Source organism: Lagenorhynchus albirostris, chromosome 9 (genome assembly GCF_949774975.1).
Source record: "Lagenorhynchus albirostris chromosome 9, mLagAlb1.1, whole genome shotgun sequence".
Classification (NCBI taxonomy): Eukaryota; Metazoa; Chordata; class Mammalia; order Artiodactyla; family Delphinidae; genus Lagenorhynchus; species Lagenorhynchus albirostris.
The window spans coordinates 6,654,207-6,674,821 of NC_083103.1; the positions used below are offsets into that span (position 1 = coordinate 6,654,207).

At 59.0% G+C, this 20,615-nt stretch overlaps 4 protein-coding genes across 10 annotated transcripts; 2 read left to right on the forward strand and 2 right to left on the reverse strand.

Annotated features, from left to right (window-relative positions):
* Positions 1-357: 357 nt before the first annotated feature.
* Positions 358-1,393, reverse strand: CCDC85B (coiled-coil domain containing 85B). The gene has a single exon (XM_060158586.1). The coding sequence runs from the start codon at positions 1,203-1,205 to the stop codon at positions 597-599; it is 609 nt and encodes a 202-aa protein (XP_060014569.1). The 5' UTR covers positions 1,206-1,393; the 3' UTR covers positions 358-596.
* Positions 1,394-3,242: 1,849 nt separating this feature from the next.
* FIBP (FGF1 intracellular binding protein) lies at positions 3,243-6,990 on the forward strand. Of its 4 annotated transcripts, none has more exons than XM_060158600.1 (10): positions 3,243-3,440; positions 3,642-3,840; positions 4,042-4,168; positions 4,673-4,773; positions 5,283-5,437; positions 5,759-5,867; positions 5,945-6,008; positions 6,258-6,344; positions 6,432-6,529; positions 6,869-6,990. In XM_060158600.1, exons 1-10 carry the CDS (start codon positions 3,356-3,358, stop codon positions 6,936-6,938), a joined length of 1,095 nt encoding a protein of 364 aa, XP_060014583.1. In that variant the 5' UTR covers positions 3,243-3,355; the 3' UTR covers positions 6,939-6,990. The 4 variants fall into 4 exon arrangements, with proteins under 4 accessions (XP_060014583.1, XP_060014584.1, XP_060014580.1 ...); XM_060158601.1 differs by having other exon boundaries at positions 5,283-5,416; XM_060158597.1 differs by having other exon boundaries at positions 6,258-6,529.
* Positions 6,991-7,195: 205 nt separating this feature from the next.
* CTSW (cathepsin W) lies at positions 7,196-10,610 on the reverse strand. 3 transcript variants are annotated; one of them, XM_060158595.1, is made up of 10 exons: positions 10,513-10,610; positions 10,184-10,268; positions 9,229-9,342; positions 8,679-8,833; positions 8,475-8,571; positions 8,312-8,392; positions 8,066-8,191; positions 7,795-7,859; positions 7,509-7,718; positions 7,196-7,423 (listed from the first exon to the last, which is right to left on the reverse strand). In XM_060158595.1, exons 1-10 carry the CDS (start codon positions 10,597-10,599, stop codon positions 7,313-7,315), a joined length of 1,131 nt encoding a protein of 376 aa, XP_060014578.1. In that variant the 5' UTR covers positions 10,600-10,610; the 3' UTR covers positions 7,196-7,312. The 3 variants fall into 3 exon arrangements, with proteins under 3 accessions (XP_060014578.1, XP_060014577.1, XP_060014579.1); XM_060158594.1 differs by having other exon boundaries at positions 8,312-8,833; XM_060158596.1 differs by lacking the exon at positions 7,196-7,423 and having other exon boundaries at positions 7,693-7,735; positions 7,785-7,859; positions 8,312-8,833.
* Positions 7,351-20,531, forward strand: EFEMP2 (EGF containing fibulin extracellular matrix protein 2). Of its 2 annotated transcripts, XM_060158593.1 has the most exons (11): positions 13,763-13,887; positions 14,194-14,311; positions 14,545-14,593; positions 15,210-15,416; positions 16,021-16,143; positions 16,425-16,541; positions 16,686-16,805; positions 18,153-18,272; positions 18,361-18,487; positions 18,730-18,925; positions 19,795-20,531. In XM_060158593.1, the coding sequence occupies exons 2-11, from the start codon at positions 14,201-14,203 to the stop codon at positions 19,954-19,956; spliced, it is 1,332 nt and encodes a 443-aa protein (XP_060014576.1). In that variant the 5' UTR covers positions 13,763-13,887; positions 14,194-14,200; the 3' UTR covers positions 19,957-20,531. The 2 variants fall into 2 exon arrangements, with proteins under 2 accessions (XP_060014575.1, XP_060014576.1); XM_060158592.1 differs by lacking the exons at positions 13,763-13,887; positions 14,194-14,311; positions 14,545-14,593 and adding exons at positions 7,351-9,997; positions 11,023-11,143 and having other exon boundaries at positions 15,175-15,416.
* The last annotated feature ends 84 nt before the right edge of the window (positions 20,532-20,615 follow it).

The following is a 20,615-nucleotide window of genomic DNA, read 5'->3' on the forward strand; positions in this document are numbered from 1 at the left end:
GGGGCCCACAGTACTCCCACAGGAGGGCACTGTTATGCCCCTTCCAGCCTCCCGGGAGGCGGCTGAGTGGGTTTCAGGCCCCCAACACCTGCTTCCTGCCCCATTGTCTTGGACAGGAAGGAGCCGGGAAGGGAGCTGGAGCCACTTCAGGGGCTGGATTACGGCCTGTCCTGGGGCCTGATGGGGGGAGCCAGTGGCTTACCACGGTCCCACATCCCGCCCCAGGATGCAAGTAATGGGGGAGTCAGACACCTTAGTTCTGCAGTCCCTCCAGATGGGAATGGTACCCAGTCTCAACGTCCCCGCCCTCGTCCCAACGCCGGCGAGTCCCAAACAGACGCTGCCCCAGCCATGGGCTCTGCTTCCGCCTCAGTTTATTAGCCTCCACCCAGCCCCCAGCAAGTCCCTCCGCTCCAGCCTCCAGTCCCCCTCCTGCCCCGCCAGCGAGCGCCAGGGGCCCTCCTCAGTGTTAGGGTTTCTAAGTCCATGCCATCGGCCCCTCGTGCGCAGCGGGGGCGGCGTCCGGGTGCCGAGGTCCACCGCAATCTCCGCGCTGGAGGAGCAATCCGGGCGGGCGTCGGCGCGAAGCTGTGCCCTCAATCATCTGGGGAGCAGGCCAGGGGCAACTGATCGGGGCTGCCCACGCTGCCGGTACTGGAGCTTCCATCGCCCAGGTCACGGGGACCGCAGGGGGGCAAGGCCAGCTCGGGTGTCGGCCCAGCGCCAGAGCCCCCCGAGCCGCCGGTACCGCCGCGCGGGCCCCACTCCTCGCCCAGCGCCAGGCAGAGCTCCTTAAGGGCCAGGTTCTCCCGCAGCAGCTCCTCCTGGCGGCCTTCCAGCTCGGCCAGCTTCTGCCAACAACCGCCTAGATCCTCGCGCACGGCTCGGGATGCTTGGGTCCCGAAGAGCTGCCACTGGCGAGCGGCTCGCCGCCCTCGCTGGCGCTCCGAGTCCAGGAAGCAGCAGAGGTCGCGCAGCTCGCGGTTCTCGGCCTGTAGGCGCCGGTTGAGCTGCTTGAGCTCGCGTATCTCGCCCAGGTGACCCTGTAGCTGCCGATTCACCTCCTGCATGAGGCGGCCGCGCTGCACCAGAGCCGCCAGACGCGCCGCCTCCTCCCGCCGCAGGCGCCGCACCAGCTCCTCCTTGCCCAGAGCCGCCATCTCTTCATCCGTCAGCTCCTCCAGGCCGCCCGTCTCGGCCTCCATGGCTGCTCAAGCCTCTGGAGCATCGCCTGCCCGCCGCCGCGGCCCAGGAGCCCCACGACGAGCTCCTCGCCGCTGGGGCTCAGGCACCCGCTCCGCGGACAGGCTGTGGTAGAGATAGCTTAGGCTGCAGCAGCCGCGCGTGGGTGGGCACGCGGCGGGGCGCGCGCCGGGTCGGGACTGCAGGGCGTCAAGGAAGAACAGCCAATCCGAGCCAGCTCCCTCGGAAGGGGCGGTGCCTAGGAGCCGGGAGCAAGGCCCTTCCCCGCCCACTCTGGACCGCGGAGTCCCCGACGCTCGCGGACACTCGGTACCCGCGTCACCGACCTCCGCGGCAGTCAACAGCCAACTAGAAGCTTCGTATCTTCCAATTCGAAACCTCCTCAAGCTCGAGCTCCCTCTGAGAACCAAGATTCGGGGGTCGGCCCCCGACTTTCCTGCCCACCCCCGGGCGAAATCCAGACGGATCGCCTTTTCTTCCTTCCTAGCTTTGCTCGAACTCAAGAGTCTCGGCTCACTGAGCATCGCTCCCAGTCCACGGAAACATAAGTCCAAACGTCCTGGCTCACCATCAGCCTATTCTCCTTCTCACGGACCGTGTCCTGCCCAGTGGGAGGGCCATACAAGGGATTCTTTTGTTCAATAAACTATTATTGTATGTAAGGCTTATAGAGAAACAAACTTGATCAATATCCTTATACTGTCCTTAAAGAGATCGTAATCTGGCAGAGGAGACGAGCTGCGTTAAACAAAAAGCAAATGGAAGAAGAGCACATTTTGAGGGACCGCCCCCTACCTGCAAAAGGTTTCCCAAAAGAGGTGATATCCGAGGGGCCCTGAAAGATGCATAGGACTTTGGCAAGTAATGAGAGAGCTATTTCAAGGAGAGGGAATAGCATGATGAAAATCGCTGGGGTCTGAAAGAGGCTTGCTGCTTTGGAAACCGTGAGAGTAGCTTGTTTTTTGGGTTTTTTGTTTATTTGTTTGTTTTGGAAAGGCAGGTGCTTAGAGAAAGTGGTAAGAGAGGAAGGGAGGTAACAAAGGTAATCAGAAGCCAGATTTTTAAGAGTTTTCAATACTAGGCTGGAGCGTTTACACAGGCCAGTAAGAATTTAAGCAGGAGAGTAACATTTTTAAATATGCATTTTGTAAAAAAGGTTGTTTGGACGGCTTTGTGTGGGATGGACCACAGGGAGGGGATGTAGGCAGAGAGATTACTAAGAACACTGTGTCAATGGGCAAGGAGAGCTATGCAGAAGGAGTGGGCTGGGACAGTGCCAGTGGGGGTGGAGAGGACAGAACAGATACTAGAAATATTCAGGAGGCAAATCGGCAGAACTGAATGTAGGGAGAGAGGAGTCTGGGAGAAAGCCCAGGTTTCTGGTATGAGAACCGCGTGGATGGTGGGGCTGTCACCAAGATAGGAACGCAGGAAAGAAACAGATTCGGGAGACCGACAGGTCTGTCTGGCTTTTGAAGGTCCTGTGGGGGACAGAGTGGAGTCACACATAGGTGGCCGTCTGGATGTGGACTTGCAGACAGAGCTCTAAGCTGCAGAATAAGAGAGGTCATTAGTGTGGGGGGGGAGGTGGTTAAAACCATAGGAACAGGTGCCCCATGTTCAGGAGAGGGGCTCGTCTGCAGGATGGACTGAGGGGCTCCCACCCAGCAAGGGCCCTTGAGGATGAGCCAGACACCTTTTTTTCAGGGAAAAGACTTAGGATAGAGCCCAGTGGAGCCCCTAAATTTAGGATACAGGTCAAAGTAGGGAGGCCCCGAAAAGGGCAGAGAAAAACCAGAAGGATGTGAGGGTAGAGGTTGCCGGGATAGGTCAAACTGGCCGGAGACCTTGACTCTGGACGCCCTCCCGCTAACCTGGCCGGGGTGAGGGTGGGGTGGGGTGGGGACTGAGAGCCTGAGATTCCCCCTCCCGCTGGGAGGAGGGCGGGGCTACTCCACTGCCTCCGTCTCCGCCTCTTTCCTCGCCGCTCCTGCCCCGACTCGCTCTGTCCCGGAAGTGGTCCTTTTCTGGCTCCGGGTGCCGGGAGCCGAATGCCTGTGCTCACGGAAGTGGCCCGGCGGCGGCGCGCCGGGCCCGGGCAGTGCTTGCTCCTGCTGGGGCGCTGCGGTAGCGCCCGGGTCCCGGCGTCGCCATGGCCAGCGAGCTGGACATCTTCGTGGGGAACACGACCCTCATCGACGAGGACGTGTATCGCCTCTGGCTGGACGGTTATTCGGGTCTGTGGGGGACCGTCTGTGGGTGCCGGTTTGGCGGAGCTGTTGTTTTGGATGGGAGAGCGGGCAGAGCCAGGAGTAGGCATCCTATAGGGCAGTGGGCAGAGGCCTGGGAGTACCGAATACCTAGGGGTCGGGGCTGGAATCCCTGAAGGGCCTCTGGGGTCGGCGGGGCGGAGCCTGATGCTAGCGCTCACTTCCTAGTGAGCGACGCGGTGGCCCTGAGGGTGCGCTCGGGAATCCTGGAGCAGACCGGCGCCACAGCAGCGGTGCTGCAGAGCGACACCATGGACCACTACCGTACTTTCCAAATGCTTGAGCGCCTGCTACACGCCCCGCCCAAGCTGCTGCACCAGCTCATCTTTCAGATCCCGCCCTCTCGACAGGCGCTGCTCATCGAGAGGTGCTCACCTGGCGGGATGGTGGGGACGCCAACCACTCTGGCCATATACCCATTTTGCAGGCTGAAAATGAGGCCCAGGGAGGGACGGGGCTTATCTAGGCCGGGAGAAAGTTGAGAGCAGAAGGGGCCAAACCCAGGTCCTGCCAGTTCTCCTTTCGCCTCCTTTATGGAAAGTCAGCAGTGTCCCCTGACTCCTCACAGGTACTATGCCTTTGACGAGGCCTTTGTGCGGGAGGTGCTGGGCAAGAAGCTGTCCAAGGGCACTAAGAAAGACCTGGATGACATCAGCACCAAAACAGGCATCACCCTCAAGAGCTGCCGGAGACAGGTGGACACTACACTCATCTGCAGCCCGCCCCTTCACACCATCCCTTTGGTCACTGCCCCACCTCCAGGCTCCTCCAGCACCTCGGTGGCAGTGGCTTCATATCCACTCTGCTCTCTTTTTGGCCCTTCCAAGCCATTCCCTACTCTTCAGCCAGAGTGGCCTCTCAGAAGCCCAGATCTGACCTTAGCTTTCCTGGGGCTTAGCCAGGACGGTCAGTTTCAGCACAAATTAGTGAAGAACTGGAGAGCATGATGCTAAAATGGGGGTGAATTTATTGATAAGAGTGAGTAAACATGTATCCAAGGCAAGATGGCAGAAGCTGGTGAACACTTGTTGAATTGATAACAGGTATTAATAATTAATAGTTTGTTGAAGGAATAACAGATGCTCCCTCAGTGTCTGTTGACTGTATAGGTGGGTAGGTGATAGAGGGACGTTCACTAAACAGCTTATTGGGTGAGCAACCTCTGACCAGTCCTCTCTCCTCCTCTAACTGCCCTGCAGTTTGACAACTTTAAGCGAGTCTTCAAGGTGGTGGAGGAAATGCGGGGCTCCCTGGTCGATAACATCCAGCAACACTTCCTCCTGTCCGACCGGCTGGCCAGGTGAGGGGCCAGGTGAGGGGCTAGATGAGGAGCCAGCTGCCTCCCCCTCCTGCACACTCCTTCCTTGCCCCCTGAGGCTGGTCCATATTCCCCACACCAACCCACTTGACCTCCTTGGCTGGGCTGGGGGGATGGTTATCCCACTCCTGGTCTGCACTTTGGATCAGACTGGCCTGGGTTTGAATCCCAGCCCGGCCATTCACCAACTGGGCTGTTGCGAGGTGCCACATGGAAAGCCCATGACGGCACAGCCCCTGGGGCTTAGTATGTACTCAGTGAATGGTAGCTGTTACCCTGTGGTCTCCCACTGTGTCCCTTAGGAGACCTGGGCTGAAACCTTCTCTTTCCCCAGATGAGGAGGCCCAGAGAAAAGTGACTTGAAACACATCACACAGTGAGTTAGGGTAGAGAGAGGCCAGAACTCGGATGCCCAGCCAGTGTTGCAGGTGGGAGCTGCTCGCTAAGAAGGAATTTCAAGCCCTGATGGGCCCACTCTCCCCTCCCTGCAGGGACTATGCAGCCATCGTCTTCTTTGCCAACAATCGCTTTGAGACAGGGAAGAAAAAACTGCAGTATCTGAGCTTTGGGGACTTTGCCTTCTGTGCTGAGCTCATGATCCAGAACTGGACCCTTGGAGCCGTCGGTGAGGCCCCCACCGACCCAGGTGCCTGGACACCTCCTCACCTTCTCAGGGCCTGGCTTCCCACCAGCGGTTTCTCCTGTAGGCCCCCGTTCCCAGCATCCTTTCTTCTTCAGGGCCCCTCCCCAGCCACTTCTGCTCCCAGTCCGGTGTTCCCACCCACACGTCTGCAGACAAAGGGCCCACGGCTTCCCTATGGCTTGGGGCCAGTCACTTCACGTCCCTCACACTCCACTTGCTCTTTTGTCTCATGGGGCGCAATGAGGTGGTGGGGGAGGAAGGCTCGGGATGTCACAGGAGGGGTTTTTATCTCCCACCCCAACTCCCTTCATGGACCTCACTCAGACCCCCAGGCGGATGACATGGACATGGACTTAGACAAGGAGTTTCTCCAGGACTTGAAGGAGCTCAAGGTGCTTGTGGCTGACAAGGACCTTCTGGACCTGCACAAGAGGTGACCCTTGGGGTCTATGGGGCGGGGCCTGAAGTGGGGGCCCAGGCGACTCTGGGCTTGACCCTGTCTCCCTGCAGCCTGGTGTGCACTGCCCTCCGGGGAAAGCTCGGGGTCTTCTCTGAGATGGAAGCCAACTTCAAGGTCTGTGGCCCAATCCAGCCTCTGTCCCATTGGCATCGTCAGCCTCCAGAGCACTGTCCCCTCCGGGCAGCTCTGCTCATGCCTGAGATTGACCGGCAGGTGGCGCTGCTGCTCCCTCTGCCTGCCTGTGAAGGGGGAGCCAGCTCTTAAACAATGGGGAGTTATTTGATGGAGGGAGGTGGATAGATTTGGGCTCAGCCACCAGCCTCTTGGGCAGAAGGCAGAACTCCCAGGCTCCCTGCCCCACAGAACCTGTCCCGGGGGCTGGTGAATGTGGCCGCCAAGCTGACCCACAATAAGGATGTCAGAGACCTGTTTGTGGACCTTGTGGAGAAGGTGAGCTGTCCTGCCCGCTGCCCTCTGATCCCCATCCTGGCCTGTCCCTGGGCTGTACCAGTGCTAGATGTTACCTCGGACCCACAGTTCGTGGAACCCTGCCGCTCCGACCATTGGCCGTTGAATGATGTGCGACTCTTCCTGAATCAGTATTCGGCATCGGTCCACTCCCTGGATGGCTTCCGGTGAGACACCCCAGGCTTCCTCACTCTGCTGGCCTCCTTCTGGGGCCTAGCCCTCCTGCAGACTCAGAGTTCCCTGTTCTGTCGCCCTGGAGGTGGAAGTCTGTGTTGACTAGAGTCTCAGCTCCACCTCTTGGAAGCTGTGACCCTGACTTTGGACAGGTTCCTTAACCTCTCCCTTCCTCAGTCCCCTCGTACATAAGCTGGGGGTGATAATAATGAGGATCATAGGAATATTGTGAGGATCAAACAAGTGAGGGTGTAGAGAGCACTTAGAGCAGTGTCATGACACGAGGGGCATACAGTAAACGTCAGCCGATCCCGTTACTGTTACCATTGCAGGCACCAGGCCCTCTGGGACCGCTACATGGGCACCCTCCGTGGCTGCCTCCTGCGACTCTGTCATGACTGAGGCCCCCTCCCCCTGCCCTGCCCACATTGACAATAAAGTTGCCATGACTTTGGAGGAGGCTGTGAGTGGGTACAATTATGGGTCCGCGTGTGGGAGTGTGTGCAGGTTGCACGCGTGTGTCTCTGAGTGTCACAGTGTCTAAGGATGTATGTGTCCATTGGCCCCGCAGGGACTAGGACATGTCAGAGAATGTTATCTATGTACTCCCCATCTATTTCCCCACCCCAGCTGAGTCCACTCCGAAGACAGGGGTCTTGTCTAGGTTTATTCAATCCGTAGCAGAAACACTGGGAGAATAGGCAAAAACCTTGGGGTGGGGTGGGCAGGGAGGTAGCTGGCATAGCAGGAGAGAGCTGGGGGGCAGCCAGGTGGGCTCAGGGAGGGCAGGAGACTTGGTGCTTCTTAACGGGTTTGTCCACTCTGGCAGTGAGTGGGTACTTGGTGATGCCGCAGGTATTACTCCCTCGATGCAGCCGGAAATAGCCCTAGGAAGTTAGGGGACATCAGGGCCAGTCGGCGGGGAGAGGTCTGTCCGGCCCTGTCCTCCCGCCCCCAGTAGATCACACTCACCTCCTCACCCCAGTTGGCCCCCCAGGAGTTCTTCAGGATCCAGTATGGGTTGGAGTAGCGAGGATGAGGATGAGACCGGGATGAGATTGCCTCTGCCTGCCTCCCCTCCACCGACTTGCTTTTACCAAAACCCACCAGCAGGACAGAATGATCCACAAGCTGGGGGTCACAGGTGGTAGATGTGGCCTTGATCACACCCTTCTGGTATTGCTGCAGGGGCAGAGAGGCTGAGTCGGGGGCCACCTCCCCTATATACCCCTCCCCCCAGTTCCCTACCTTATCCCACCTGCAGTAGCTTCATGTTGATGGTCACAGTGATGGGGCCTTGGGTGGCCACGTACCTGGCGATGCCTGGGGGTGGAATGTGCCGTCAGGCCCTGCCTGTCCTGTGCCCCCTGCTCTCGGCTCATGGGTGTCTCTATCTCTTTCTCTTTCCCACGCCCAACCCCCCGCCCCCAAATCCCTCCATCTCTGTCTGTAGCCCTGTCTGTCCTGGTCTGTCTGTCCCTGTCATTCTCCCCCCTGGGCCCGCCCATGTGTCTCCATCCTGCCCATACTCTGCTCGCAGGGCTGCAGCATGATGAAATCCTGGATCGAGGCCACCTTCTTGTGCTTCTTAGCCTGGCATCTGTGGGGTTTGCTGTTCCCCTTGAATGGGTAGTCCTTATCACTGGCCAGGCCACCTGGACATGAGCAAGGCCCCGGAGGAGACTCGGCTCAGCTCCGGAACATCCCACCCCCCACCCCCCCGACACACACACACACACACACACACACAGCTGCCCGGAGAGACAGGCACTCACTGTTGTTGAGGACAGTTATGAACGCATCCCAGACGAAACCGCCCTTGCAGCCATTCCCACAGCGGTCACAGTCGAGCAGCTCTGGTGCAAGCAGGGACAGTGTGGGTGCCCGGGCCTCAGGCACCCCCGCCTCAGTCACACAGGTCCCCTCCCCCAGCCATACCTTGCACAGAGACTTCCAGAGATTGATCGTATTTGATGGCCCACAGGGCCTCGATGTTGCCTGCTGCTGCCATGGCCCAGCAACAGTTGCAGTTTTGCTAGTGGTAGAAGGATGGGGGTGGGGGTAGGGAATGCAGGCCTTGCCCCTCCCCTCCCCCTCCCGCCACCAGGACTGGATTGGGCCAGGCCGCAAGGGGGCAGATACCTGATTCCTGATGGGTGAGATGATTCCAGCCTTCTTCCGCCAGTCACAGGTCAGGGGCACTGACTGCCCCCACTCTTCAGACCCTACCTTTTGGCTCACACTGGGGGCCTCTCCAGCCACCCTCTGATGCCCATAAAGCTGGCCAAACTCCTCCTCTGGGAGACAGATGGGGCCCCCAAATTTTGCAGTTTTTACCCCCTCTCCCCCACAGTCTGCCTCTCACTTCAGCCATCCACATCCTCAGCCATCTGAGTCCCCCTAATACCCTGGGAGACAGAAAGGCAAGGGTACTGAGGCCTAGAGAGAGGCCAGGTTCCTTGCTGGGGTGCACTCCCCTGCACCTGCTGCCTCCCCCTGAGCTGGGTTGCGACCCCGGCCTCCGGAGTTCCTGCCCCTGATCTCTGATTTGGGCCAAGCACCCAGGCCTCTGGTCCTCAGAGTCCCTCTGGGAAACAAAAGCCAAAAACCTGCCCTGTCCATCTGCTAGTATCCCTGGAGAAGGTTCTGCTTCCCCACCTACCACCTAGGGGCCAGGAGGGGGTCCCGGTACCTGTGAGGTCACTGAATGGAGTCACCCCAAACTCAGCTGTGCCCAAGTCCTCCTCTTGCAGCTGCTGAGCCTTGGCCAGGTTTCGGGCAAAGATGTCCAGGCGGCGAGCATGCTCTAGACCAAAAGGAGGTTGTCCTAGGCTGGCTTCCAAGCCCCCAGGGGTAGGAAGTGGTCACTGGCTTGGCTTCTCATCCACACTCGCCCAGGTGAGCACTGGCTGTGTTTCCCGTGGTCCTTGCAGGCCCTGCTACAGACACCTGGGCCAAGGAAGTGGCTCCCCAGCGCCCCTAGGGTTGGGTTTTCCTAGGAAGCCAGAAGAGGGGTATCTCCGCCCACCTGGGGGAGAAGCCAAGTAAAGGGTCGGAAGGCAGAGTGACTCAAGGGAAAAGTGGATGGTTAGAGATCAGCATCCTGCCAGGTCATCGCTCTCTGTACTTCACATCTCTGACCGCAAGTCTGTGGCTGGAACGAGGCGGGGGAGGGTGGGGTACAGGTCCATGGCACAGGAAGTCTGGGCTGAAAGGTGCTCACAGACCATCCCCCTATGGGAGATGAGATCCAGAGGGCAGGGGCAGGGCTGGCAACTCCTGGGGGTGGAGAGGGAGTCCCCAGCTTGGGGACAAAATGGGTATCCTTGGGTGTTTGCTGAATTAACTCATGACTAGATGGCGGCCTCCTGCCTGCTGCCTGCAGTCACAGGAAAGTGGCTCTGGAGGTGAAGGATCCTCTTGGACCAGTCAGACCCCCAAGAGCTGCTGCCTCCCTCCAGGTTCGTAGCCAAGGATGATCCTGTCCCCACTTGTGCATTTGGGAAACCAGGGAGTACACCCCCAGCCCTGTCACTGTCCTGCTGAGTGGCTTTGGCCAAGCACATTCCCCACCCTGTGGCTTGATTTCCTTGTCTCTTAAATGGGAGAAGGGGGGTTGGACCGGAGACATTTGCGCCCCGTGATACCTGCTGGGTGTGAGTAACTCCGGTTGTACTGGATCTGGAACAACGTGAAGACCTCTTTCAGCTCCAGAGGCTGGGGACCTGGGTCCTGGAAAAACAACCAAGGGCAGTGGGGAGGCGGAGAGGTGAGGAGTCATTGCTGGGACCCCACCTCAGCTCCCAGATGTGCCAGGACTGGGTTAGGGGAGCAGCCGGTTCACCCCCTCTTCTCCCTGTGTGGGCCTGGACGCGTCAATCACCTCTCCAGCCTCAGTTGCTCCGAGAAGTAGGAGCAAAGCACTGTTTCTGAGGGGGTGAGCCCCAGGCATGGGGAGCAGGCTGGGGACGCTTACCTGGCCCCTGAGGGAGCTCTTGATGCCTTGGGCCAGGCCTGCCACCAACAGGGCCAGGAGACAGGAGAGATGGACAGTTAGTGACATGACGCCGCAGACCAGAGTGTCAGCGGCAGGAAGCTATGCAGACCAAGGTGGAGGGGCTGAGAGGGTGGAGCTGGAGAAACCACAAAGGGGAAACCAGGCTGCGAGGGGGAGGAGGACCCCCGAGCACAAGAGGCCTTCAGGCTTTTGTCCCTACATGGCCCCCTGCCTTCCTGTACCCCGCTCCACCCGTTTATTCAACAGAGGCTCTCTGCCCATGCTGTTCTGGGCGATTCTAGGGATACGGAGATGGATCTGTCCTTAAGGGGACAGGAGGAGACAGATCCTAAGTGGGCAGTGACAATGTAAGGCCATCAGTGCCTTGAGCGGGAAACAGGGGGCTATGGAAGCCACAGGCCCTGATGACTGGGGGGATGGGTGGTGGTCAGTGGCCCCCGGAGAGCATTCTTGTTCATCCTATTACAAAGCTCAGTCGGCTCAGAAGTCACCTCCAAGCAGCTCACCCATCCTGTGGTGTAACCTGCAGCTCCTTGAGCCCCTGCTGTGCCTGTGCCTACTGGGCATCTGCGTCCCAACCGCACCGGAGGTATCTGCCTTGCTTGTGTCCTCAGCACCCAGGAAGGGGCTGGGCACAGAGCTGGCTCAGTGGGGATTTGTTGACTGAGCGATTGGTCGTCATGGGCTTTAAATAGAAAAGTTCAGGGTCCGGGGGACAGCAAGTGGCATCTACTACCTCCTTCTGTTCTTCATTCCTATCAGTCTGGGGATGGGGATGAGGGGTGTGGGTGGGCCTGAGGGGGCGGAAGGATAGCAGGGTTGGCATCTCAGACAGAGTAAGGCCGGAGGCTAAGGGCTGGGCAGGGGTGTTCACACCTGTTACTTCTGCCTTGGTTTTAAGTGGGTCCTTGGGCTAGGGAGCTCCCATATGGGCCTCCAGGCTGGCAACCAGCACCCAATACAAGAGATGGGTGAGAAAAAAGCTGGCTTTCTCGGGGTTCCATGGGGATGGGAGCGACGGGAAGGGATCCATCCACTCATGAGCTCACCACCTCTTTTTTTCATTCATTAGGAATCTTCCCAAAGCTGTGAGATCCCGTTTTGCTGCACCCAGCCCCCGCCCCCCCCACCCACACACCCCGGATAGTAAGCCAAGGGACTCCTCTATTTGGAAAAAAGAGTGATGCTGCCTTTATTAAAATACAGTAGACAGACCATCCACAGAGGGGTACCTGGCTTCATGATTCTAGATCCCAGGCATGTGTCCCAAGCTGCTTCTGGCTGTGTGTGACCTATGGCTAAAGCCCCATGTCAGCCCTCAGAGCTGGAGGTTCACATAACAGCTTTATTGAGGTATAATTCACATACCATAAAATTCACCATTTATAAGTGTACAATTCAGCGGTTTTTCATGTATTTGCATAATGGTGTAACCATCACCACTGTCTAATATCAGAGCATTTTCATCACCCGAAAAGAAACCCCATACCCATTAGAAGTCATTTCCCCATTCCCCTTCCCCCGGCAAACACTCATCTAGTTTGTCTTTCAGATTTGCCTATTCTGGGTATGTCATATAAGTAAGTGGAATATGTGGCCTTTTGTGTCTGGCTTCTTTCAACTAGTGTACTATTTTCAAGATTCATCCATGTTGTAGCATATATCAGTACTTCATTCCTTTTTATGGCTGAATAACATTCCACCGTGTTACCATTTTTTGCTTATCCTTTCATCAGTTGATGAACATTAGATTGGTTCTATATTTTGGTTCTTATGAATAGTGTTGCTATGAACACTGTACAGATTTCGTGTGTGTGTGGATTGTGTTTTCAATCCCCCTGGGTATATACCTAGGAGTGAAATCGCTGGGTCACGTGGTAACATTTCTGAGGACCTGCCAGACTGTTTTCCACAGTGGCTGCCCCATCTTACATTCCCACCCACAGTGTATGAGTGTTCCAATTTCTCCATCTCCTCGCCAGCACTTGTTACTGTCTGTATTTTTGGTTTTAAAGAACTATTATTTTTAGGCTCCTTCCCCGCACGTTGGGGGATGGTGCTGGGAAGGATTTGGGGGTGGCGAGGTGCTCTCCAGTTCACACTGCACCCGGAAGGCTCACCCCAGGACCCACCGTTAAGTCCTCTCCTCTCCCCCGGCGGGGCGATAGTGAAGATAAACAGGGGTGGGAAAGGGAACCGAGGGCTCGGCAGTTCCCACACCCTGTCTGCCTCCAGGCAGGGGACCCCTAGACACGCAGCCCTTTCCCGTCTGGCCCCGCCCTGAGACGTGGCCAGGGCAAGCCCCCAACCCCTTCCTGGGAGCCAGCTCCGCCCAAACTCCTCCCCTTAGGGCTCTCCCTCTGCTTGGGAGAGGATGCAGAAACCCGGGGACTGGGGGCGGGGTGTGTGTGTGGGGTCGGGGGACGCTGGTGGGAGGATGGCCAGGAAGGCGATGGCACCGGACCCTGGCGTCCTGCACGCCCGAGTTCGGCCCTGCCCGCCTTCTCAGGGGCTTCCATTCATTCTGGGCCAGAAGTGAACTGCCGCCCCCGCCCCAAACTGAGGTAGCCTCTCGGACTGAGGGCTCGCAGGAGGCCGTTCTGGAGTGAAGGGACCGCCTGGCTGAAGACAGCCCTGGGGATGGAGAGGAGAAGGGACCGAGATGGACAGTTCTGGACCTGGGAGCGTCTCTTCTTAGGGCGAGGGTCTGGTGACCCTGGACGAAGTTCTGGTATTTCCAGAGTGACTGTCCGCGTGCACAGAATAACATTCTGGAGGCTGCAGAGTGAGGATCTGGAAGTCCCAGGATTAGGTGGGGTCTAGGTCCCCAGGATGACATTCTGGGAGGCGCAGAAAGAGTCTGTGGGCCCCGGCCTTAAGTGCACAGGAATTTTGGGGGCGCAGATTAGGTAGGGTCTAGGTGCGCAGGATGACATTTTGGGGTGCGCAAAGTGAAAGCGTGGGGGCTCCTAAGTGAGTCGGGGGCCTGGCATCAGGGCCAATGCCCCCAGGATCGGGCGCTAGGGGACCCTGGCCCGGCGCCGGGAGGCGGCTCCGGGAGGCGCCGCGGGGGACCGGGTGGGGGCCTGCGGCCGGCTGGGGGCGGAGAAGTGGGGGGTCGGGGTCCCTCCCCCTGGCGCGGGCTCAGGAATCCGCTGAGGGGCGGGCGGAGGCGCCGGGGTGGGCCGCGCCGCGGCGGGCGGGCGGGCGGGGGGCGCTTCCTGGGGCCGCGCGTCCAGGGAGCTGCGCCGTCCGCCTGTCCGTCTGCCGCAGGCAGTGCCGAAGCCAGCCGAGCCGCCGGAGCCGCGGGCCGCGGGGCCGTCGCGGGCCCAAGTGAGTGGCCGTCCATGGGGGGAGGGCGCGAGCCAGAGTCTCGGCCGAGTCGCGTCAGCAAGGAGCCGAGAGGCCCGCGCTCCTCGGCCGGAGCCGCGGGGGGACCGGGCGGGGGCGGGGCGGCCCCGGGCGGGTGGGCCCTGAACCCCGGCCTGCGTGAGGAGTCGGCCCTCGGCCCTGGGAGGCTCCGGTGCCCCAAGCACGGTTCCGGGCAGGAGGCGACCGGGGCCACGGCTCTGAGTCCTGGTACCGGGAATGCGGGCTGCTGCGGCAGAGGCGCCCTGACCCCCGCCCACCATCCCCCAGCCCCAGGATGCTCCCCTTCGCCTCCTGCCTCCCCGCGTCTCTACTGCTCTGGGCGCTGCTGCTGTTGCTGTTGGGGGCAGCGTCTCCCCAGGATTCTGAGGAGCCCGACAGCTACACGGTGGGGACAGTGGGGTCACTGGCCTGGGCTGGGCTGAGCAGGGCAGGGACACAGAGACCAGGATCCTGGGGTGGCTGCTGCTGGGGAAGATTCTCCCCTCCCCTGGTTGGTGGAGCAGCTGGGGCCATTGTTTGGAGCAGGCGGGGAGGGTGGCCAGGCTTGGGCCCTGGTCTTGGCCTGGTCAGCTAGAGGCGGCCAGGGGTGACCACTGGCCACCTCTGGTCCCCTTGTAGGAATGCACAGACGGCTATGAGTGGGACCCTGACAGCCAGCACTGCCGGGGTGAGGATGCTTGGGGGACTGACTCACCCCCGAGAACCGGGAAGGGGATTGCAACCCCACCTCCAAGAGCTGCTCTGTCTCCTGCCCAGCTCTGCCTGGCCGTGGCCAGCTCTGGTTCTCAGGGGGCCAGCTCGGCTAGGGGTGGAGAAACCATCCAGGCCCCTCCCTCTCAGAGAAACCCAGGACACCCTGCCCGCCCCCCTCCCCACCCCCTCAGGAGTCTAGAGAGCAACAGGGCGCTGTCCTGGATACCTCCTCTAATCACTGTCCTATCCAGCTTTGTCCTATCACGGCTCCAGGAGAGCAGTGCTTGCGGGGGTGGGTAAGGAGGCCTGCACATCACTGTTAGGCTGAGTCAGGGCCAGGGCTTTGGGGAGGGACAGAGACCCTCTTGGGGGCAAGAAAATGGGGGTGACTATAGGAACAACTGCTCCACCATCAGCCCTGGCAGGCCCTGGGAAGGGGTCCTGGGCAGGCAGCCTTAGCTTCTTGAGTAGAGAGGGAAGGCCCTGCCCGGGTCACTCAGCTTAGAGAAGGCTGAGATGGGCTCCTGCCTCCCACCCCCTCCACGGCCGGCCCAGGAGACTGGCTGTGCCCAGCAGGCCCCTCTCCGCAGATGTCAATGAGTGCCTGACCATCCCGGAGGCCTGCAAGGGGGAAATGAAATGTATCAACCACTATGGGGGCTACTTGTGCCTGCCCCGCTCTGCTGCTGTCATCAGTGACCTGCATGGCGAGGGACCACCACCACCAGTGCCCCCTGCTGAGCACCCCAACCCCTGCCTCCCGGGCTATGAGCCCGATGAGCAAGAGAGCTGCACGGGTGAGTAAGGGTCACCCTGACACTGAGGCTTCCAACCCTTCTACCGAGCGTCTCTCACTGCATCTTAAAAACTTACACCTCATGTTCCTCCCTTGCTCAAGAGCCTCCTCAGGGCCACTAGGATAACATCCAGACCCTTGTCCAGACCCTCACTTTGCGTGGGGCCTGCTGCAGGGGGCCCCAGCTCCTGTTACACTGCCCAGCCAGCCTCTGGGACCCTCGCCTTGACTGCTGCAGACGTACTGCAAGAGCTCTGCCTCTCAGCCTCTGCCCCTGCCCCTTCCTGGTCTGCACCCCACCCGTGGGTGCCTCGGGCCTTGGAGGAAGGCCCTGGAATCTGTGCTCCTGGGAGTATGGGCAGGGCCTTATCCTATGCTTCCCTGGCATGAGGTCTCCCAGCGTAGGGGTGCCATTCTCATTGGCTCCAAGCTGGTAAACTCTTATTTGTGCTGTTGGGCGGGTCCACGTGTTCCTGTTGTGGGTGCATCAGTCACCCACACATCCATGTAAGTGGTACCTGACCTGTGTGCTCCCATACTGAGGTGTCTGTCGTGTCGGGTGGTGCATGGGCTGCCAGGCGGGGGCTGAGTGGTGTCTCCTGCAGACGTGGACGAGTGTGCCCAGGCCCTGCACGACTGCCGCCCCAGCCAGGAGTGCCATAACCTGCCTGGCTCCTACCAGTGTACTTGCCCCGACGGCTACCGCAAGATCGGGCCCGAGTGTGTGGGTGAGTCTGGGGAGCGGCCTTTCTGGTCCCTGCTCTGTGCCCATGACCTGGCTCTCACTCTAGCACCTGATCCCCGTTCCAACCCACCCCCAGGTTTCACCCCAGTCCCCTGCCACCTCTGCCTTACTGTCCCCAGACACAGGACTGTGTGCATGTATGTGTGAGTCCTGGCTGATCTGGCCCAGCCCAGACACAAGCAAGACTACGGGTGATGAGTCCCAGCTGGCCTGGGCCGCACCTGACATTTGCCCTCTGCTGTCCTTCCCCTGCCTCCATCCCAGATATAGATGAGTGCCGCTACCGCTACTGCCAGCACCGCTGCGTGAACTTGCCTGGTTCCTTTCGATGCCAGTGCGAGCCGGGCTTCCAGCTGGGGCCCAACAACCGCTCCTGTGTGGGTGAGGCCGGGCTGGGCCAGGCTCCTGGGTCCTGCGCAGGGTGGTGTGTGGGTGGGGAGCTCCCTTCCTGACCAGCCCAGGGGCAGCGGGGGCTCTGGGCTGCTCCTCGGCTTTCACCCCTCCCCCTCTTCCTGGCACCCCCAGATGTGAACGAATGTGACATGGGGGCTCCGTGTGAGCAGCGCTGCTTCAACTCCTATGGGACCTTCCTGTGTCGCTGCCACCAGGGCTATGAGCTGCACCGGGATGGCTTCTCCTGCAGTGGTGAGAGCTCCACCCCTGCCGCGTGTCCCTCCACTGGTCCCCCAGGCCCTGTGTCATGCTGCACCTCCTGCCACACAGCCCTCCCCTTGATGCCTCCACGTCCCGTCCATCCTGCACCCATGTGCCTCCTGGTACTCCACCCCAGCTGGTGGCTGGGCACCTACAGAGCTGCCCACCTGGTGGGGAAGGCACAGAGGGGAGCAGTCAGATCCCCACCGAAGCTCAGTAGGGAGACTGAACGAAGATGTAGGTGCCCCCCTCCCTGGGAATCAGGCTGATGTGCGTGCGAATCCTGGACCAGGGCAAGTCACTCTTCTCTCTGAGTCCATTTATTCTTCTGTAGAATAGGTTGTCTTGAGAATTAAGTGAGAAAACGACGACAGACTTTTTCAAGTCCCAAGCAGCAACGCTTTAAAGTGAATTAGCATTTATTGAGAAACTGCCCTGTGCAGTATGCTTTCCTTACATATTTGGCCTTATTTAATCCTGCCAACAATCCTATGAGATAAATAGCAGTTTTTCCTCCTCTGCAAATTGACATAATACTTCCCTCAAGTTTTGTTGGGAGGATTACAAAAAATAAGATAAAATACTTCAGTGAAGAGAGATTGAGTGACTTGCCCAATGGGGCCAGGGCTCTGTCTCACTCCATGTCAACCGGCCACGTGCCCTGTTTCTGTTATGCTTTGTGCTTTGCTGGCGAGGAAGGCCGCATTGGTACCTGGCTAGGTGCCGGGCAGCATAAGGGGCACAGAGGAGAAAACCTGGCTCCTGCCTCTGCTGCTCGCAGTTGGCAGGAGGTGACTGTAATTGGGCGGATTGTAGGTTGCAGGATTCGGGCAAAGTACTGAAACCCAGAGCAGGCTGGGATGCCTCGAGGGCTCATCAGTCTAAGCCACTGATTTTATTGACAGGAAAACTTAGGTTCCCCAAACTCAGTCAGTAGGATATAAAGCCAAACCTCTAGATTCCCAGTGCTCTCATTTAGTATCACCTTATAGTCCTGGGGCAAAGAGAGATCTGTGAGCTGGGCAGTCCTTTCTTTTTTTTTTTTTTTGCCATGTGGCTTCTGGGATCTTAGTTCCCGGACCAGGGATGGAACCTATGCCCCCTGCAGTGGAAGCGCGGAGTCTTAACCACTGGACCGCCAGGAAAGTCCCCTGTGCAGTTCTTTCTTGAACCCTCTGTCCGCTGCTGAGTTCCGCAGGGCCTGTCTCTTCTGCTTCTTTCTACACTGAGCCTAACCTGGGGCCAGGCTCAGTCGATGAGATGAGCATGTGTGGGGCTGAGCTGGAGGACTGCGGCAGCCCAGTCCTCAGCCCCGCCCCCCTCCCCCTCCCCCCTCAGATATCGATGAGTGCAGCTACTCCAGTTACCTCTGCCAGTACCGCTGTGTCAACGAGCCAGGCCGCTTCTCCTGCCACTGCCCGCAGGGCTACCAGTTGCTGGCCACGCGCCTGTGCCAAGGTACAGGTTGCCCCGGTGCAGCGGGCAGGGTGGTGTCAGGAGCTGGTGGCCTGGTATCCGGGTTCCAAGCCCCTCTCCCCCGGCACAGACATTGACGAGTGTGAGTCGGGTGCGCACCAGTGCTCTGAGGCCCAAACGTGTGTCAACTTCCACGGGGGCTACCGCTGCGTGGACACCAACCGCTGCGTGGAGCCCTATGTCCAGGTGTCGGACAAGTGAGTCAACTCGACACCAGGCCATAGCAGAAACTACAACTCCCAGAGGGCTCTGCGGCTGACTGGCGCCTGTTCGGGCTGCCGAGTGCTCTGAGGGCCGATGGGAGTTGTAGTCCAACTAAACCACACATGCTGTTACAGCAGGAGTGGGAGGATCCTTTTGGGATCCCTAATTCTGGGGGTGGGCCAGATTTGGAGGATGGGCTATGACCTCATTCGTGTTCCCATCTCGGGGTCTCCAGTCGCTGCCTCTGTCCGGCTTCCAACCCCCTGTGCCGGGAGCAGCCCTCGTCCATCGTGCACCGCTACATGAGCATCACCTCGGAGCGGAGCGTACCAGCCGACGTGTTCCAAATCCAAGCGACGTCCGTCTACCCTGGCGCCTACAATGCTTTTCAGATCCGTGCTGGAAACTCGCAGGGAGACTTCTACATTAGGGTAAGGCTTTCCCTTAACCCCATCCCTCAACTGACTTGCATAATCCAAAACTGAATTCCAGGAAACCTTAAATGGGAGACGCAACTATGCCACCATGCCCCGCCTCTTCTCTGTGTCCCTCCCCACAGGGGTCAGAATTTCTGTAGCAAGGTAGAAGTGTTATAAATTCCCTTGGTACAAACTACAGATTGTTAAATACAATTCTAGCAAGGCACTCAGACACTGGGGTTTGAGTCCCTGTGCTGGTCTGCGTATCTGGCTTCAACTGCTTCACCCTTAGGACAAAGGACTAGCATGAGAGGCTGGAGGTAACAGACACAGCAGAGTCTGGGAAGGGCAAACAAGTGGAGCTGGATCTTGGAGACAGAGGCAGCAGGGGTTGGCACAGGGGCCTGGGGTCTGAGAATCCAGCTCTCTGCTGGTGGAGGTGGGAGGAGGGCAGGGTCTGGATGTGACACAGTGAGAGGGGTGTTAAGGGTTTGTCTGGTACCAGTGCTGGTTTTCTCTTTCTGGAATTGAGTGCTTTGAAGGGGAGTCTGCCTGCTCCAGGTTACCAAAGGCCCCACTGCTCCCGAGTCTCACACCTGGTCCTGAATCAGTTGACCGTGGTTAGACAAAAGAAGAACTAGCTGGAAAGGGTGGGAAGAGCACCAGTGGGATGTTTCTGAGGGCAGGAGCCCGGGTGCAGATGTCGAGGGAGTCACAGGTCTGGATGAGCGCCTGGGGTCCCAGGCTGACCAGGGCTCTCTCCACTTCACAGCCAACTGGTCGTGGATACCAGACTCAGGGCAGGGAGGTGATGGCGGAGTAGGGTCCTGGTGCGTAGGTTGACGCGATCTACATGTCCCCCCACCCACTGTACCCTGCAGCAAATCAACAATGTCAGCGCCATGCTGGTCCTCGCGCGCCCTGTGACAGGCCCCCGGGAGTACGTGCTGGACCTCGAGATGGTCACCATGAACTCCCTCATGAGCTACCGGGCCAGCTCTGTACTGAGACTCACCGTCTTCGTGGGGGCCTACACCTTCTGAGGAGTGGGCGGGGGAGCTCTCAGGGAGGGGGAGGTTCCCTGTAGCCGAGGAGCCTGGGGCTCAGGGATGACTGTGTTCTGCTAAAAAGGGAAGACGCTGTTGTGAAGGGTAGAGAGAGAAAGGCAATAAAGGGAGAAAGAAGGAGTCCTGGTGGCTGAGGTGGGTGGGTCACACTGCAGTGAACCCCAGAGTGGGGAAAGGGCAGGCTCATGGGAGGCGGGCCACGTCCACCTAAAGGCGGGGGGTGTCTCTGTCCAGGCTGAAGGGCTCCATACACAGGAGCTGGGAGCTGCATCCCCAAGACTGGAACTGGCCTATATACCATGGGCATCAGAATCACCCTGAGGAGGGAAGAGGTAATGAGGCTGCAGACTCCAGGCCACAGCCCAGAAACGTGGGCTTGGCTGCTCTGCAGTGGCCCAAACAATCCTGCTCTAGACAGTGCCAGGAGGCCCTGGGTTTCAATCCTAGCTTGGTCTCAAACGATCGCTCCCTGAGCCTCAGTGTTCCAATCCATAAAATGAGGCAACTGGACTGTCAGCGCTTTATAAACTTTTCTTTTCCTAGCTACAGAACTTCTTCTCAAAGGAAACTTTATTTGATCAGAGAACTCTGATGACATAAACTAGATTCAAAGTTGCAACGCCTCACTGACTTCA